The 19,494-nt window shown below is 39.1% G+C and overlaps 1 protein-coding gene across 1 annotated transcript in view; it reads right to left on the bottom strand.

Annotated features, from left to right (window-relative positions):
* Positions 1-391: 391 nt before the first annotated feature.
* Positions 392-19,494, bottom strand: part of LOC121331230 (obscurin-like) — a 36,619-nt gene continuing 17,516 nt past the window's right edge. The window contains exons 6-9 of the mRNA XM_041278481.1: positions 9,481-9,534; positions 2,298-2,402; positions 1,997-2,034; positions 392-1,252 (exon numbers count right to left, since the gene is read on the bottom strand). Of these exons, the coding sequence (XP_041134415.1) occupies positions 1,106-1,252; positions 1,997-2,034; positions 2,298-2,402; positions 9,481-9,534 (344 nt within the window). The 3' untranslated portion in view covers positions 392-1,105. The remainder of the gene's footprint in view (positions 1,253-1,996; positions 2,035-2,297; positions 2,403-9,480; positions 9,535-19,494) is intronic.

Raw genomic sequence — 19,494 nt, 5'->3', positions numbered from 1 at the left:
TGTGTAAAAGTCAATCCCCCCATTGTGAGGGCAAGACTGTGGTATACATTTTTTAAGCAAAGGATTAGCCTAAACTAGAACCGCTGTGGTTATACTCATACCTACAACTGGCGGCAGCAGTATGACACTACATTTTAAACAACACCAACATTAAAATGAAAGGCAAACTATCGGATACAGCTCAAAAGTAATATTCAAGCATGAATTTATTCAATGTCATGGGAATCGTTATCGTCCAATCTTGTGGTGTTTGCGGTTTGATTTTAGAGAAATTAGAAGCATTTGCTCTGACAACGATAGCAACAAGGATTTGCCCACAACACTGGAGGTGCTGCTGTTTCCCACAGAAGCACTCTGCTGCAGGGTCACGCAATAGTAAAGGTATTATTATTATTATTATTATTATTATTATTATTACTACATTCCTGTCATCTTTTGAAAATGTAAAATTGGGAGTGTAAAGCGGTGGTGGCGGTGGTGGTGGGGCTGGTGCGTGGATAAGTACTGCATGTGAACTTGCCTCCAGCACTGAATGCAGGCCTGCCACGGGGCTCCCCTGGGACCTACAGGGACCCTGCTATGTACAGATGGGGATTTCAGTATCCACACACCAGCCATGACTTTTGCAGACATTAAAGGTTTTCTGACATAAGGGGGTTTAACAATAGATGTTTGCTCGTGTATTAGTCGAGCCCCCCAACTTCAGGATTGTGTTTTGGGGTTAAATTCCTTGACTTAATATGGTAAAACAGAAATGATAGAAGACCATCAATACAAAACATGTCAGTTTGTGGTTGCCCATATGAAAAAAAAGAGAGTTGAGATCATAGACAATAGACAACACAACCACACAAATACATATTGTGCACGTTATAACAATGAAGTTACATACATCCAGAGCATTGCTGAAGTGACCCTAGCTCAGACATGTGGCTGATTCCACAGACCCAGATTAACACTAATGGACTACCTGTGTAGCTTATGACTACTGACTCATGATCATTCAAGTAGGTATGAAAGCAGAGTACTGAGAAAAAAGGGAAAGACCATTTAGATTTAGTGAATCTTTTTCAAAACAACATTCAAGCCTTTTTTCCAGTGGTTTTCAGCGTTTCAGAGTTTGAACTGCTGCATATGTTACATTGGTTTCATCAGGTGCAGATCTGGGTTTCTTCTTGGTGAGAAGGGCAGTGTTTATTTCTGAGTAGGTCAGCGTGTCTTCCTCTGGGTTTAGAGGCTGGTTAGACTTATTCTGCAATAAACAAAGAGATACATTCATCGGAAACAAGTCAGGAAGGCTAAACAGTATGAAATAAACTGTCCACACAAAGAGATGCAAACAAATAAACACAAGTGCCTTTTATCCATCTGTAAATATATACCAGTAGTTGCACAGTATCTTCTTGTTATACCCTGTCCAGATTATGTAAAAAAATAAAATAAAATAATGTGCAATGTGTTGAAACCATGCCATTATCATCCACTTTGTTCACAGTTTTCAGCAGGTGGAAATGTACCATTAGTCAATGGAAACCAAAGATGTCAAATGAACCTTTCCTGGCACAGATTCAAATCACTCAGCTCAGTACATCAGGCCTAAATAAACTTTAGATTTCTATACAAAATAGTAATAATAATAATAATAATAATAATAATAATAATAATAATAATAATATAGTTCATATTTCTGATACCATGCTCCAGTCTTATTATCAGAGTGAACCTATAACCAATGTTTTGAGTGTGCCTGTGCACATAAAGCTCATGTTGTGACAAAATTGGTCACACTGCAATGGAAAATACCGTAAAACATGTATTAATCAGAACTGAGCCCGGATGGCGCTATGTTTGAGATCAGGAATTACATGTTTTCAGCAGCACATTTTGCTTGAATAGTCTTTAGGAATGGTAAGTAATGGAAATTTGTCCTTTTAATCTGAATGAACCCATTTACGTATCAGTGAATTTATTGAGAGATGTAATATATGGCACTTACCACCGTGGCGTGGAGAGGTACAGTCTGGACAGCAGGATCTGGAATGGCATTGCATTAAATAGATTAGTTTCCTTGTTTGAGTGGTGGTGAAAACAGCTAGTGACACACTATGCATCAGTAACATCAAGATGTATTTTTGCACCAAAAATTACACCTGAGAATGAACAATGAAAGACCTGACTAAACACCCAGGAATGTATGATGGTAGGAAACACTACATTCACACAAAGAGATGAAGAACTACCTATTGTTTAAATATACTTCAATTGTGTCCATTGTGGTGAAGAATACCACATCCTACCTCGTTTGGATTTCTGACACTTCAGAAGCCCTCCAATCAGCAGTGACAGCAGCACAAGGATCCCAGATCCCACTCCTAAACCCACGTACAGAGCTAGAACAGATCCTGGGGAGATTCACATACAGAGATGATAACTAGTATATGCATATGTGTAAATGTGTAAACTAACTATGTTTGCTTACTTGTAGTAAGACTTTGTTGGTGATGGCAATACCACTCGTCACCCTCCTACAGTTTAGTTTTAAAGTAAACCATGTTTATTATAAACGTCTTTTTTAACTGTTTTTTGTTGACACTAAACAACTCTTAAAGTGTAAGCAGCGATACGCTGAAAAATATAGCACTATACTTCCCCATGTGTTGCTACAACTTTTTAAATAACTTGCCTGTCATTTTTCTTTTCGTTGTTAACTTTTTACATGTATAAGTTTAAAGTCTGTTTTAAAGCTCTTTTCAATGTGTCAGCTCTAGCATTTTTAGTGCTCTGGCTTTTGTGTTCCGTATGACATCATGGGTTGTTATTGCCATGTTACCTGTTGGAGAATGTGGGCAATAATTCTTACACTATCAGCAATAATAATAATAATAATAATAATAATAATAATAATAATAATAATACAATTTTAATCTATGCTTATATATATATACACATACAGTGCCTTGCAAAAGTATTCAGACCCCTGACCAATTCTCTCATATTACTGAATTACAAATGGTACATTGAAATTTCATTCTGTTTGATATTTTTAAAACACTTAAACTCAAAATCAGTTATTGTAAGGTGACATTGGTTTTATGTTGGGAAATATTTTTAAGAAAAATAAAAAACTGAAATATCTTGCTTGCATAAGTATTCAACCCCCACACATTAATATTTGGTAGAGCCACCTTTCGCTGCAATAACAGCTTTAAGTCTTTTGGGGTAAGTATGTACCAGCTTTGCACACAGTGTCGGAGTGATTTTGGCCCATTCTTCTTGTCAGATTTGCTCCAGGTTGTTCAGGTTGGTTGGACAACGCTTGTGGACTGCAATTTTCAAATAGTGCCACAGGTTCTCAATGGGATTGGGATCAGGATTATGACTGGGCCACTGTAGGACATTCACTTTTTTGTTCTTGAGCCATTCCAATGTTGCTTTGGCCTTGTGCTTGGGATCATTGTCCTGCTGAAAGGTGAATTTCCTCCCAAGCTTCAGTTTTTTAGCAGACTGAAGCAGATTCTCTTGCAGTATTTTCCTGTATTTTTCTCCATCCATTCTTCCTTCAATTGTAACAAGATGCCCAGTCTCTGCTGATGAGAAGCATCCCCACAGCATGATGCTGCCACCACCATACTTCACTGTAGGGATGGTGTGTCTTGAGGCATGGGCAGTGTTAGGTTTGCACCACACATAGCGCTTTGAGTTTTGGCCAGAAAGCTCTATCTTGGTCTCATCTGACCACAAAAGCTTTTCCCACATCTCAGCTGGGTCACTCTCATGCTTTCTGGCAAACTCCAGACATGCTTTCAGATGGTACTTTTTGAGTAACGGCTTCTTTCTTGCCACCCTCCCATACAGGCCAGTGTTATGCAGAGATCTTGATATGATTGACTGGGGCACCATTACTCCACTCCCAGCCACTGAACTCTGTAGCTCCTTCAAAGTGATTGTTGGCCTCTCTGTGGCTTCTCTCACAAGTCTCCTTCTTGTTTGAGCGCTGAGTTTTGAGGGACGGCCTTTTCTTGGCAGTGCCTGGGTGGTGTGATGCAGCTTCCACTTCCTGATTATTGATCCAACTGTGCTCACTGGGATATCCAAACACTTGGATATTATTTTGTACCCTTTCCCTAATCTATGCATTTGTATTACTTTATCTCTAACTTCTGTAGAATGCTCTTTGATCTTCATTTTCCTTCAGATTAACAGCCTTACCAATGATCCTTCAAAAGTGGGGTTTTTATCCAGAAAATGTGACAGCAACTTTAATGGTTCACAGGTGGAGGCCAATGGTAAGGTAATTGTGTCCTCGTTAGGGCAATTTCTTTCATCGGTGCAAACTGGGAGCTTCCACAGCACAGGGGTTGAATACTTATGCAAGCAAGATATTTCAGTTTTTTTATTTTTCTTAAAAATATTTCCCAACATAAAACCAATGTCACCTTACAATAATTGATTCTGAGTTTCAGTGTTTAAAAATAAAATATCAAACAGAACAAAATTTCAATGTACCATTTGTAATTCGGTAATATGAGAGAATTGGTCAGGGGTCTGAATACTTTTGCAAGGCACTGTATATATATATATATATATATATATATATATATATATATATATATATATATATATAGTAACACGGCAGGGAGGGGGTTAATATCCTCCCTGCCAAAAACATGTGCGAATGCACATTTGTGTGTTTAATAGCACTGTGTAACAAATTTGATTTTTTTTTTGGTTCCTGGGTAGTAAGTGTTATTTCCTAATTGCTTATGCCTCAAAAGTATAAAAAATGGCTATTATTCCCCACAAACATTGCTTTTATGACCAGGACAGTGATATTTTGAAATTTACCTATTTTTCAGAACATTCCAGATAGATTCAGTGCTGAGTAAACTTGGAGTAACTTCTAGAACTTTCTAGAACTTTCCAGTAATATAAATAGTAGTATAAATACAGGGGCCTTAAGCCCACCAGTTCAGTTTAGTTCCAGCTGCCTAAGTGGATACATATCTGCATTTTTCTGAGATGGCATCAAGAGGCTGCAAGCACCCGGCAGACGCATTTTGCTATGTCTGCGGCCAATTTATCAAGACAAGAGCGAAAAAGTACTCCTGATGGGTCTCCAAGGCGGTTTTACCAAGTTTCCCTGCTATCTTTGCCTTTGGGACAGCAGGGACAGCAAGCGCACTACCACAGGCGGGACTGGCCACAGCGGACAGAGTTCTCTGTGGGGAGGAACAACGTCAAGTGGGAGCCACTGGTGGACACCCGGAAGGTGCTGATGCCACCTCTGCACATCAAATTGGGCCTTATGAAACAATTTGTCAGAGCTCTAGATAAGGAGTCGGCAGCCTTCAAGTACCTTCAAGACTTCTTCCCTAAGCTGTCTGAGGCAAAGGTCAAAGCCGGTGTCTTCGTCGGACCACAGATAAAGAAGATCCTGGAGTGCAATCAATTCCCCAAGAAGCTCACTAGTAAGGAGAAAGCGGCTTGGAACAACTTTGTTGCAGTGGTTCGGGGCTTCCTGGGCAGTCACAAGGCCGAAAACTATGTGGAGCTGGTTGAGACTCTGGTGAAGAACTACGGCATAATGGGATGTAGGATGTCCCTCAAAGTCCATATCCTTGATGCTCATCTTGATAAATTCAAGGACAACATGGGAGCGTACTCGGAGGAGCAAGGGGAGCGCTTCCACCAGGATATACTGGACTTTGAACGCCGCTACCAAGGACAGTATAACGAGAACATGATGGGAGACTACATTTGGGGGCTGATTCGTGAAAGTGATTTACAGTATAATTGTAAATCTCGAAAAACTACTCACTTCTAAATCTTTTGTAGTCATTTTTGTATTACTTTAGTATAAATACATCTTAATTTGAATTCATATGTTGTTTTTTTCTGACTTTATGTGAACAAAAAGACACAAATTCGCCCCTTTTCTCATTGGAAATAGGTACATTTCAAAATATCACTGTCCTGGTCACAAAAACAAAGAAAAATAGCCATTTTCTATACTTTTGAGGCATAAGCAATAAGGAAATAACACTTATTACCCAGGAACAAAAATTGTGTTACATAATGTAGTTAATTGTTTTCTAGTTCTTTAAATACCTTTCACCTGGCTGTAATTTACAATGATAGCCAGATGCATGGTATAATTAACTATAAAACAATGAACTATTAAACACACAAATGTGGATTCGCACATGTTTTTGGCAGGGAGGATATTAACCCCCTCCCTGCTGTGTTACTATATATATATATATATATATATATATATATATATATATATATATATATATATATATATATATATATATATATTAAAATGCATAAATATATATGCAGTATAAATGTGAATATTTCTATTAAAATGTGCAGACTTGCTATGTTGTGTCAGTTCTGTTCATTGCAGATGATGCTCATTGGAAATACCAGTGAGCTCATTCTAAGGGGCACAATGAAATACACTACAATCAAAATGATCGCTGCAAACTGTACAATTCTTGTTCTCTTGGAAAGTATGATTATGAACATGTACAAACAGCCTCCACTGTAGCTTAATCTCATCAGATGCTGGAAATAAAAATAGATACCCTGTCTTAATTTTTTTCTCCACAGTCTCGTAGACAGCAATAACGACCCATGATGGAACACAAAAGCAGAGCACTTGTACTTTGTTTTCTAATTGCTCTTCCTGCAGTGATCAGAAGTGTTCAAAGTTGTCAGGATGTTAACAATGAAAATAAAAATGACAGGTGTAGCAACTAAAACATCTGTAGCAACACGTGGGGATGTATAAAGCTATGGGGGACATGTGTTAAGCGCCAGTGACAGTGTTAAGGCCAGAGCGCCGGCCTTAAAATTGCCCCATATGTATCATGACACTTTTGGCAAGTTAAGACCGTGTTAGCACCGCCAAAATATGCTTTGCCGCTCATTAGCCATGTGTTTGAGGGTGTTTCAAACCTTAATTATATGCATGTGCATATTGTAGGTGTGGCTCATTTGTAAATGAAGTCTGTGATATTAAAATGAGATGTGTGAAGCAGCAGAACAGCAGCGCCGGCCGTAAAAGGGTCCACAAATAAGACTGATTTCAAATTGGTCTTATTTGGGCACAAAAAAAAAGACAGAACGCAGCTGACAGGGAAGCGCATTATGGCAGCAGTCATAGGGGCCTGGAAAATTAATGGTATTTTTTAAAGAAATTCACGAATGGCAATAAAATAAACACAAATTTCACAGAGTGTCACGAAGCCGACAAAAAAAATGCATGGCATTGAGCTGGAGCGTGTACAGCTAGTGTAGCGTTGCACCTGCTTGATAACATTATAAAATCAACAGAGGATGGGAAAGAGTACAGTAATGTAATATACTGTAAGGAAAATCTAATACATATTTTTCATGGTTGGCAGTCAAATACACAATTTCCGTGAAATTAGCGATGTTGTGAATGTTCAAGGGCATTTCTTACGATGGAGAGTTCAGGCTCCAAACCTTCCTGAACAACCCAGGAACAGAGGGAGAGTGATGAGAAGAAGGGAGAGTATTTAGGGTCTGCATTACCCTTTTTGATCTCCCTGAGGATGAAATTATAGCTTGATACTGGCTATTTCATTATGTACAACCGTTTGTATTGGTGCTTTAATAAATTTGGTTCATTATATCCTTTTCATTTTGTATATTTGGTTTTATTGGTCATATAATAATAATATTATATAAAGTCAAGACACTTAGTCAACATGGGTCATTCGCTCTCCAAATATCCTACCTATTGTTAAGTTGAGGTAGCCCATTTGGAAGGGAGGCGCTAGTTTTCAGATTAATCTGTTAGCCTGTGCTACCGTAGGCCATTTTTAGGGTTTCAGAACACCGGTGCAGTGGAATTTTTGCATTAAAATGTGCCAGCTTATGCCATGCCTCATTAATTTTGGGCCAGTTAATACATCTGTGATGGGGTAAAATTTGTGCCATGGCAGACCGCTATTTTACACTCTGCCAATTTAGTGCTGTGTCAGTCGATCTTGATAGATGTCCCCCTATATGTTAGCTACTTACTCTTTAATATTTATGCAAACACAAACATACTGTAATGTCCTGAGGGGGCTCAGAGACTCTGCGAGGAAGAGACATCACAGAAATGGGGTGACACCCAGGGATCGCCACTATTGGCAAAGGGGTCATCGGATGAATGGGAACCAGCCAAGGTGATAAAGGGGGCTCTGCGTCATCGTGGGAGTGGTGGTTGGATGATAGATAATGGAGACAGCACGACTAGAAATTAGTTAGAAATAAGGATTAGTTTGACGGAGGTTAGGGGGTGTAAAATAAATTGCTAAGGGGCATTGCCAGAGGAAACCACGGACAGCAAAAGGGTTTCCACGGAGTGAAAGGACGTGAGGGAACGATAGAGATGGAACCCCAATGGCAGAGAACAGTGGGAGGTAGCAAGGCCACAATTGAGTGGTTTAGAAAGAGGAAGATGAAAGGGGAGTGAGACTGGAGGCTAGAGATAGGAGGAGGCAAAGAGGAACTGGCACCAGTCTTGTGTGTGTGTTTGTATTCTCCAAACCCCCCACCCCCACCTGACCATTTCTTGGCACCTCCTGACTTAAATAAATACTGTTTTTCACCATCCCTGAAATTCATTCTTATCCCTTGCTTGATTCCATCACCTCCCTACAACATGATACAACATTTCTTGCAATTGCAGTGTACCAGTGATTTAGTCCACGTCAAGTGGACTAAAATGCAGACTAGAAGTCCTGCAAATCTGTACTAACTTAAACCTGATTGCAGTGTACCAAACAGACGATCCTGGTAATTGGTTTAAGTGATTGGAACAAGTTAGGACGATAATGAGGACTAACCTGCAGCTATGGCCAGAAGTTTTGCATCACCCTATAGAATTAACACATTTTGCATTATAAAGTTGAATGAAACCTGCTAAATAATCTTGTGTTAATATATTAAATTAGTTTTCCTTAACTTAACAAAAAACTGACTGAAAATTGAAAAATGTGACATTTCAAAATCTAACATGAAACACTGTACTACTATTATGTTTTTTTTTTTACTTTTACGATATCATTTAGTAGTTTCTTTGATTACATGATGTTAAATAAAATAAAATTAATATATATTATTTATTATCATCTCAATCCTAAAATTCTAGGTGATGCAAAACATTTGACCAGAGCTGTACAAACCCTTCTTTACTAATCTGATATGTGGAGTTCAGTGTCAGATAGATATACAAGGATCCCTGTACAAAAAGAAAGACACATTTTTATAAGGTAAATAAGGTACAATTCAATAGCCACTAAGAAAATTGTTCTGAACAGATATAGCAGTTTCTGCAGTACAAGTCTATATTTTAGACTACAGTATGGTTATAAAAAATAAAATGGGACTAGTTTTAAAAAAATTGCTTTTAGTTAGTTTAGGAAAATTATGAAAAACAAATGTATTCATACATACCTGTTGAACTGTTTTGTTGGATCTTGGCAATTGTGGTTGGACATGTCAAGCATTCTGTGGGTAAATAAACAATGTCATTTAGCAGAACTAGCAACATTTGCTGACAATAGGGACTATTTTAATGATGTAAAGATTGTCAGATCTAAATATCGCCTTCTTAATGGGCTAAAGATAACATTTCCCACTCAAACACCCTTGTATTTATCATATAACACAATAAAAATACTTTTATAAGTACAGCAACCGGCACTTAAATGTTGCTGTGTTCCGCCATATTGACAGAGTTTACCCGTGACGTCACTGATTGGAGCGCACGACCTGCTGCTTTGTAAACAAAGATGACAAATCTCACAGAGCACTGGAAGTGACAGTATTGTGTCAGAATTTAAAGAGCTAGAATCAATTGATAAAAACTTTCCAGTGCCGTATGAATTTAAGCTAATCACAGAGCACCAAATAGGCCTTATTGAAATTGAAAGAAAGGATCCCGATTCCTTGGAATCTGATCCAGATGGTAAGAGAGATCTGGATCCTGACAGAACAGCAGACAGTTTCTACTGCAGCTGCTGTAACTGCACAGTGATGCCGACCCGTGAGGAATGTGTTTGTTGTTTTGAAATTCCTTGCATACAGCACACATTTCCTGAAAAACTGTCATGCTATAGGCCAATTTGATCATTACTCCATGTGGCATTGTTGCCCTGCCCCTGTGTGTATTTCAGTGTTGTATTTTGTTTGTTGTGTGTTAATGTTGGTGTATAGTCATTGGTACATGGGATATAAATGGGTCTGTGGAACACAAGTTGTTTAAAATGTATATTTGTATTTAGGCACGAGGAATTGCACAGCACTTCACGTGCAGATAAAGTGTAATAATATGCGAGCACAGGGAATTGCACTTTATTAATTCACGTGCAGTTGTACCGCGACTCCAATTGAATGATTGATTAGCAATCGAGTCTTGGTACAGCTGCATAAAATCAGCATGTTTTCACTCACTCGGGGTTGTGTGTTCAGTGAGTGTAGAACGGGATTGGAGACGGAGGTTAGAATAGTAAGAATAGTTATAATACAAACTCACCGTGTTTTGTCTGTGTATTCCGTTTTGTTTGTCTCTTTATTTTTGCGAAAGTGCCGTGTCCTCCATTACACAAAATGCCAGTTTGCCTGTTTCCCCTAAACTTGTGCTCAGAAATAGATTTAATCCCCTTATTGATTGTAACAAACATGAATCCAATTCTGGTGAAATACTCTTAATTGGTGACTCCATTATTAGAAATGTCAGCACAGCTTTCAGGAATACTAAGAAAATGACTGTTAAATTTTTTCCAGGCGCAAGAGTTATTGATATTGCTGGTCAGATGGAAAACTTAGTTGAGAACCATATACAAGCTTCCACTGTGATTGTCCATGTGGGCACTAACGATATTAAACTTAAGAGAATCTGAGACAGTCAAGAAACACTTTAAATCCCTTTGTCAGAAATTAAAAACATTGAGTAGGAATATAATTGTCTCAGGCCCTCTGCCTGTCATTAGGAGAGGCTGTGAGGCTTTTAGCAGACTGTTTTCTCTTAATAGCTGGCTAGCTAAGTGGTGTGCCTTAGAGAGTCTGGGTTTCATTGATAATTGGAACAGTTTCTGGGAAAGACTTTCTTTAAGAAAGATGGTCTGCATCCAAACAGGAGGGGTTCATTCAGATTAGCAGAAAATATAGAGAACTATTATGCAAATCTCTGACTGAATGCTTCATTCCAGCCACTTGTTCAAATTCTTGAACAGACTTATCCAAGTCAAGTTATATCAGTCCCTCGTTTAAAATGTTCAGCCTTTTCCCCTTGTTCAAGTACTAAGAATTTAATCAAAGTTAGTACAACATCCACTGTGAACTCATCATGCTCTGCACCATCCACACTTCGTTTTGCCTTATTAAATATAAGATCTTTGGCAACAAGGCTGTTTTAATAAATAACTTTATTCTTGAAACAAACAGATTTTTTTTTTACTTTAGTTGAGACATGGCTGAAGCAAAATGAAAATGTACCTTTGGTAGAGACCTGTCCCACAGGTTTCTCCTTCAGTCAGAAGACGTGCCCAATTGGAAGAGGTGGTGGTATTGCAATCATTTTTGGTAATAATGTTAATTGTGAAAAAAAAGATGGCTATACATCATTGAAATACTATCTTTTAAGGTTCATGGCCAAACTTCTATTCTAGTCTCTGTTATTTATTGTCCTCCTAGACCTAACGCTCTGTTTTTGTCTGAGTTTAGTGAGTTTTTATCAACAATTGCTGTCAAGCATGATAGGATTCTACTTCTAGGTGATTTTAATGTACATGTTGATGTTGATAGAGCTCCCCTTGGTAGAGATTTTTTGGCATTACTAGAATCATTTGGTTTTACTCAACATGTTAAAGGTACATGTCCATTACTGATGTAGCAGTTTCTGACCACTCTGCTATTATCTTTGAAATTGTCTTACCTGGCTCTATAGTTAAGCCTATACATTGTGTTAAAACTAGATCTCTAAATTCATTAACATCTGATAAGTTCCTGGAAACTTTGTGTGTTTCGGCTTTTATTCAGTCAGGACTGGTCAGAGATTTGGTGGATAACTATAACGCCACTCTGGCAAATAGTCTTGATACTATTGCACCTTACAAAATTAAGAAACTATCTAGAAAAAAATGTTCTCCTTGGTTTAATGATACAACATGTATGCATAAACGTACGTGTCGCAAATTAGAATGCAGATGGAGATCGACTGGACTTCAGATACATTATCAAAGCTGGAAAGATAGTATTTTAACATATAGAACGTCACTGTCTTTAGCTCGATCAATTTATATCGCCGATCTTATTGACAAAAATAGGAACAATACAAGATTTCTTTATCAGTCAAAAGCAAGATTATCAAATCCACAGTCAGAGTGTGTTACATAGAATATTCCTCCAGTAAGCTGTGACGAGTTTATGAATCACTTCAATAAAAAAGTGACCCACATTAGGATTCAGTTGAGCAACTACATACCACATCGAGATAAGTTGACTGATATAAACAATGATACAAATATTCTTGGTCCGTCTGAACCCAACCAAACCTTACAGCACTTTTGCTTGACAAGTGAACAAGAGCTGGATGCCATAATTAAAAAGACAAAACCCACAACATGTGCACTCGATCCCATTCCTACTACAATCAATACAGCGAATAATATTAAATATAGCCCTCTTGAAGGTTTAGCCAACCTTTAACAAATGATCATGCAAGAGAGGAAAACAAAACCCATTTTTAGGAAATAAACCTCTGGGAATCCATGGCTGATTTGATTGCCCTTCCTTCGGGCAGGCTACTAATGCTTAAGAGTACATTTTTGTAAAAGCATTTTTAGGATCCATAATATTTGTTCTAATGTAAATTTGGTAAGCACTGAACAATCAGCAACCTAATCATTTGATAAGGGAGCCTGGAACTCTGTGGCAAGAAGCTTCTATGATTCTAAAGGAATGACCGAACTGCTCAGCTGGACCTGGAAAGAATCTGGCGAAGGTGAAAGAAGAAGCAATGGCGGGCGACGATTGTTCCATTTTTGCTAATAAGCTGATAGTCTGAGGGTGATGCACCCTGAGAAAGACGGAGATGGATAAGAAAGGGGTCTGTGGCGAAGTGTCCCGCCCCTTTATGTTTATTATTGTTTTATGTTGTATGTAGTGTGTTAATGTTGGTGTTTAAGTATAAAATACATGGGATATAAATATGGGTTTCGAGCATGAGTGTTTATAATGTATATTTGTATTTAGGCACAAGGATTGCACAGCGCTTCACGTGCAGGTAAAATAATATGTGAGCACGGGGAATTGCACTTTTATTAATTCACGTGCAGTTGTACTGAGACTCTAATTGAATGATTGATTAGCAATCGAGTCTTGGTACAGCTGCATAAAAGCAGCTTGTTTTTTCTCACTTGGGGTTGTGTGTTCGGGAAGTGGAGAATGGGTGAGAGAGAGGAGAGTGATTTAAAAATATAAGCAATTGCTACAGCGTGCTGGCTAAAAACTAGCACGGTACTTGTTTGTCTGTTCGTCCACTGTCTTGTTTAGTGTTGTCTGTTTTGTTTACATTTTTATTTTGCCCGTAAATGCAGGATCCTGTTTTGGTGTGCTGTTTTTGTTGAAATCTTTTTGTTGTATTATAATTTAATAAATAAACTGAGCGCCACGGCTCAGTTTGCACCCGCCAGCAAAAGAGTGTTTTGGTTTCTGTTCCTGGGTCTGACGTCACTCACTACAGCTGAAGGGGTCATATGGGCTAACATGGAAGTTTTATTTATAAACAAAATAGAAAGGGTTTCCTCCGGACAGTTTTACTTCTTTTGAGCAGGAAGGAAAAGGTATCAGATGAGGTAATTGCGAGGTCGGAGATACAGGGGTGAATCTGGGGGTTGAATTTGAGAGCAATGTAGACCCTGAAGCACCTAAGGAACCCAGCAAAGCTAAGAGAAAAGGGCTTTAAGGTTTATCTAAAAACTGGGAGGATTAGCTGGAGCGGATGAGAGGCACCAAGAAAGTACATTGATGGTGATAGGTAAGCAAGCAGGGGGAGAAAGAGATTCTGGTTGTTGAAGCACTTTCAGGATTAGAGAAATGTGTGAGTTGCCGAGTGTAAAGCTGGGATGCCGAAAATGAGTTTATAGAAAAACTGGATCTCGGAAATTGAAATATTGATGGAGGAAAGTCTTATAGCTCCATTCTTAAGGGACATAGTATGGGTGATACTACATGCATTGAAAATGAAGGGAACGGAATGCAATTCCAAGATGACCAGTATATTTGCAGTGAACGGGGAGTGATACCGAGAAGAGTTGTTTCTTGAGCCTGCAGAATTAGGGAATGCAGCGGGTGGCTCGCATGAATGTCAGGTCTGAAAAGGGAGGAAACCAAGTTGGCAAGAAGTAGTCTTCCGGAGCTAATGCTCTGAATCTCTGCATTTGGAAACGAGAAAGAGAATCGGTGATTACATTCAGACGGCCGAGAATGTGTTGAACTCTGAGAATTAACTGATGAGTAACAGGAAACCAAATAATCCTTCTGAATATTATCATATATGGAGAGAGGATGAACAACCTGGCTGGCTTTCCCAGCAATTTTGATTAAGAATATGGCGTGGTCGATTTTTGCATATTGCAGGGAGAAATCTTCGAGAGGAATTAAAACTATTGATGCTGGGTGTGGTGGAGTTATGGCGAGCGGAAATGAAGGAAGTTACAGGCGGAATAGTACTTTGTTAAAGTTTTTACAAATCTGGCAGCCTCCAGAGTATGCAATATTGCAGCCCTGACCATCTTTTGATCTGGAGTGGATGAAAAGATGAGGAGGATTGCGAGGGAGGGACATGAGGGGACGGGGTGGAGGGTCAGTGGGATGAGCAGTTGAACCACATGCCGAGCATACTAGAAGCCGAAGACCTGTGAAAAGCAAGAGAATATGTATTGGTCCAGTGCACCCCAGTAGATGCTCTGGTTCCATTGTTGGAGATGGGCAGTGGCTTTGGCAGAAAAATCTAACTGAGAAGTCTAAAATGATCGCCATACAATTAACCAACTCGCGTTGGTGTTCGGGATAGAACTCGCATATGATGTCCCTGAAATGGCCGAGAGCTAGAATGAACTTGGAAATGGTAAGTGTTTTGAATAAACTGCTGATGAGCTGAAAGAAAGAAAAGCATCTCACAGAGAAGGGGCCACTATGGGGCCTGCTGGGCGCCTGCAGTGAGGGGAGAGAAGCTGAACGGTTATAGTTGTAGCCAGAATGCTCAGTAACTGCTGAATGATTGACAGGCACTGTGATCACTCCTTCAGAGTTTTCCAGATGTAGACGCACTTCATGGAGATGTAGTCGTTGCAGGGTGAGGTGTTTCAAGTCTGCTTAATAAGCGGAATTGAGCTTGTTTCTTGAGAGTCACAGGTTGAAATTTGTAGAAACACCCATACTGGCATGGGTTGGGCTTGTTTTGTTGTGAGACTTGGCAACACTTGGAGCGAGCTGTAAAGCAACGATCTGTGCTGACATCATAGCACCTGCGACGAGAATGATGCTGCAGAGTGGAGAGAAATAAAATAAACAAATTCTCCTTATGTGCTGTAAAAGTGATGTTGTTGCTACGAAGATAATGCTAGAGCCTGGGGATCATCCAGTCTCTGATGTCAGGAGTTGCGGAGGAACGAGTGGTCAGGCAGGAGCTATGGCAGACAGAAGATGTAAGGTGGGTCTTAGCCAAGGGCGTTTTACTTGGCACTATGACCAGGTGCTGCGATATTTAGCCTTAGCATTGGAAGACAAGCGTAACCTGACCACTAAGTTGCCACCAGTTCCATCAAAGTATTACACACAAAGGACAATATTCCTCCATCCAGGACAGCAACCACCAAGAAAAGGTGTTAAAATCAAGCCTCGCCCAGGACAACTGGAAGCTGCTAGAGACTGGACAATGCTGGCAGATTTCCAGCTGAGATTGCCACCACTAACCTTCGACCAGACATTGTCTTGTGGTCTGGATCAGCAGGCCTTGTTCATATGGTAGAGTTGCTTTAGTCAAGGCATATGAGAGGAAGAAACTTCGGTATGCTCAACTAGCTGTGGACGCAAAACAGCGAGGATGGAGAGTCTGGGTTTACCCAATGGAGGTGGGTTGTCGAGGATTTGTGGCACACTCTACAACCTGGTTTCTCGAAGTGTCAGGTTCAGTGGCCAAGATTTGCATCGCACAGTGAAGAACTTATCTGAAGCAGCAGAAAGGAGCAGCACAGTAGGAAGAAAGCAACGCTGATGTACGGGTAAGTAAGTAAGTTGAGTGGGGGATGGAGGGAGGTGATGCTGGGGCGCCCGAATCACTGTCGAGCCCTCCTGAGGTGTCATGGGCTAGTCGACGAAACACCAAGGATGGAAGGTGCCCACTTGAAGACCCCAGAGATGTACCCTACTTAGCTCAATCCAGACGGTTCTCATGCTGATGCGCTGGGGAGAGCAAAATAAGCTGATCCCGGGAGCCAGCATTACACTTCAGCCATCAACACCAACAGAAGGATATCTACATCATCAGATGGAAAGCAACGCAAATGGATGGAGATGCAGATGGATCACATTAGTTTACTGTAAAGCTATATATATTAGGGATGCACCGAATCCTGGATTCGGTTTCGGATTTGGCTCGAATACCTACTTTTTGAGGAGGGTTCGGATTCGGTTCACTGAATCCGAATCCTATATCCGCCCAGACACACATCCATTTTAATACATCCCTCCAAAGTGTGCAATTCTTATTTAAATAAAAGACACAAATCTGGTATTGAAGGTAACTGTTGTATTTAAGAAGAAGAACACGTTTGATAAACTCTGTCGCAGCTCTCAACTCCCTATTACTGGTGGCACACGCACTAAACACATCACGCTGCTGCTGAATGCAAACATACCCCCATATGCAACAGCACAGTATGGAGTGAAGTTAATCAGTAAACATGTAATACATAGTAACGGCAAACTGTTGTAGACTTTTGTGCTTTGCTGCTTTGTCTGTCAGACGTGTTCTAGAGATTATACTGAGATAAACAAAAAATAATAATAATCGTTTCAGTGAATATATATATATATATATATATATATATATATATATATATATATAACTTTACAACTGTCAGTTAAAATTAAATTATGTTATTGTAATGTGCCAATACAAGTTGATTTATTTCGGAACTGCTGTGTTTTTTAAAAATATTTTAAAAACTATTCCGTAGCCTATTTTATATGTGTTACACACACGGTTCATAAATCAACAGGCATTTTATTTCGCAGGGAGATTCAGGTCACTCATCACTTTTTCCTCATAGCTCTGTTAGGGTTCTCAACAGTCTCCAGAACCCCGGGACACTAAGGCAGGTCAGGTTTTTTAACTCACCTCTCTAAACTGCAAAGTATTCGACATGTAAAGTGAGTGTGAGTTGATTCAGCAGTTTAGTGAATGCATTTAATTGTTAATTGTGGTGGCGATTCTATCCAGAGAGCCTCTAACATTGATTAATCGGATTGCTTGAATTTTTTATTTTTTATTTTTTTTATAAAGTAAACAATATCTACCAATATACTGCAACACCATCATTATAGATAACTTTGCACTCACCTGCACTCTTTCATTTAGCCTTGTGACAGCAGGTAAACTTTCTATTTGTTTAATAATTCTTGCTTCACCCAGTCAGAGACTCAGAAAGCCAATCAGCTGCTGCATAGGTCTGATTGATGGAAACGGTCCTCGCAGGCATGTGTGTGCTTTTGTTAACAACTAAGTAAAACAATTAAATTAATTTAGCGACAGTTCACACAATTCACACTTACTTTACTGAATACATTGCAGTTTAGAGAGGTGAGTTACAAAACCAGACTCTCCATAAAGTGTCCTGAGATTCTGGAGCCTGTTGGCAACCCTACTCTCAGATCAGGTGACACAAGCTGAAACGTCATTAAAGAAAATAGTGGGTTATGGCAAAGATGCAGCTCTTCTTGTAAAGGTAAAGCAAACTGTGCTGTATTTTGATGTTTCTGTTGTAAGGGTGAGGGCTAGCGGGAAATTGTGTACGTTTTAAACTGAAATCTTATTCCGGGATATATTTCCATTCGGTAATAAAAATAACTAAAAGGCTCAAAACTGTTTTTTGAGATTGTGCACATCCCTTGTTAGTAGCTAGCTGCCAGTCTGTTTTTCATTCAACAGTTTACTTCAGTTTTCTTGACAGTTTTTGTAGATTCGGTATTCATTTTAGTATTCGGACGAATCCCAAAAGCTTGGATTCGGTGCTTCCCTAATATATATATATATATATATATAAAATGTGAAAGATTCTGCAACTCACATGGTTCGTTGCCCCTTTAAAATGTAAACCCAGGACACAGAGTTGCAGTTTAAGCGCTGGCGCGCTATTTTTAACAACAAAATAACAAAATAAACAAAACAAAATAAACACCTAGCTCTTTCTAGAGCTCTAACTAAACATAAACAGGAAACTAAACTATAGAATTAACAAAAAGAAAACACACCACCAAGGCTTTACACAATATCTTTTCTTCTTACGGTTGAAAGCACCATCAAACGGGCTCTCCACACTACAGCAGCCCTGAACAGACTGCCCTGAATACCCTGCACCTGGCTCTAATTTACAATGATAGCCAGGTGCAGGGGATAATTAACAATTAAACAATTAACAAATTAATAGATCTAATTTTAAACAAAATGTGTGTTTGCACTTGTGTTTAGGCAGGGAGGAATCTGTTTCTCTCCCTGCTACCTCACACTATATATATATATATATATATATATATATATATATATATATATATATATATATATATGCATTATAGAAAGTCTACACCCCCTTTCAAAATGTTCACCTTTTGTTGACTTATAGCCTTGAATTAAAATGCATTAAAATACTTTTCTTTTCCATTTATCTACACATCCTACCCCACAACTTCCAAGTGAAAAAATATTCTAGAAATTTATAAAAAATTAATTAAAAATAAAAATTTAAATAGCTTGGTTGGTTAAGTGTCCACCCTCCTTGTAATAGCAATCCTACATTAACTCAGGTGTAACCAATCGCCGTTCAAAATCACACACCAAGTTAAGTGGCTTCCACCTGTGTTAAATTGTGGTGATTCACACGATTTCAGGATAAATTCAGCAATTCATGTAGGTTCCCTCTGCTGGGTAGTGCATTTCAAAGCAAAGACAACCACGAGCACCAAGGTGCTTTCAAAAGAACTCTGGGACAAAGCTGTTGAAAGGCACAGATCGGGGGATGGGTATAAAAAAATATCAAATGCCTTGAGTATCCCTTGGAGCATGGTAAATATGATTATTAAGAAGAGGAAAATGTATGGCACCACCAAGACCCTGCCTAGATCAGGCTGTCCCTCCAAACTGGATGACCGAGTGTGACAAAGCATGGGCCCTGCACATGAGGAAAT

Source organism: Polyodon spathula, chromosome 18, assembly GCF_017654505.1.
Source record: "Polyodon spathula isolate WHYD16114869_AA chromosome 18, ASM1765450v1, whole genome shotgun sequence".
Taxonomy (NCBI): domain Eukaryota; kingdom Metazoa; phylum Chordata; class Actinopteri; order Acipenseriformes; family Polyodontidae; genus Polyodon; species Polyodon spathula.
The sequence above is the reverse complement of the archived record's forward strand: the minus strand, read 5'-3'. Positions and strand labels throughout refer to the sequence as shown.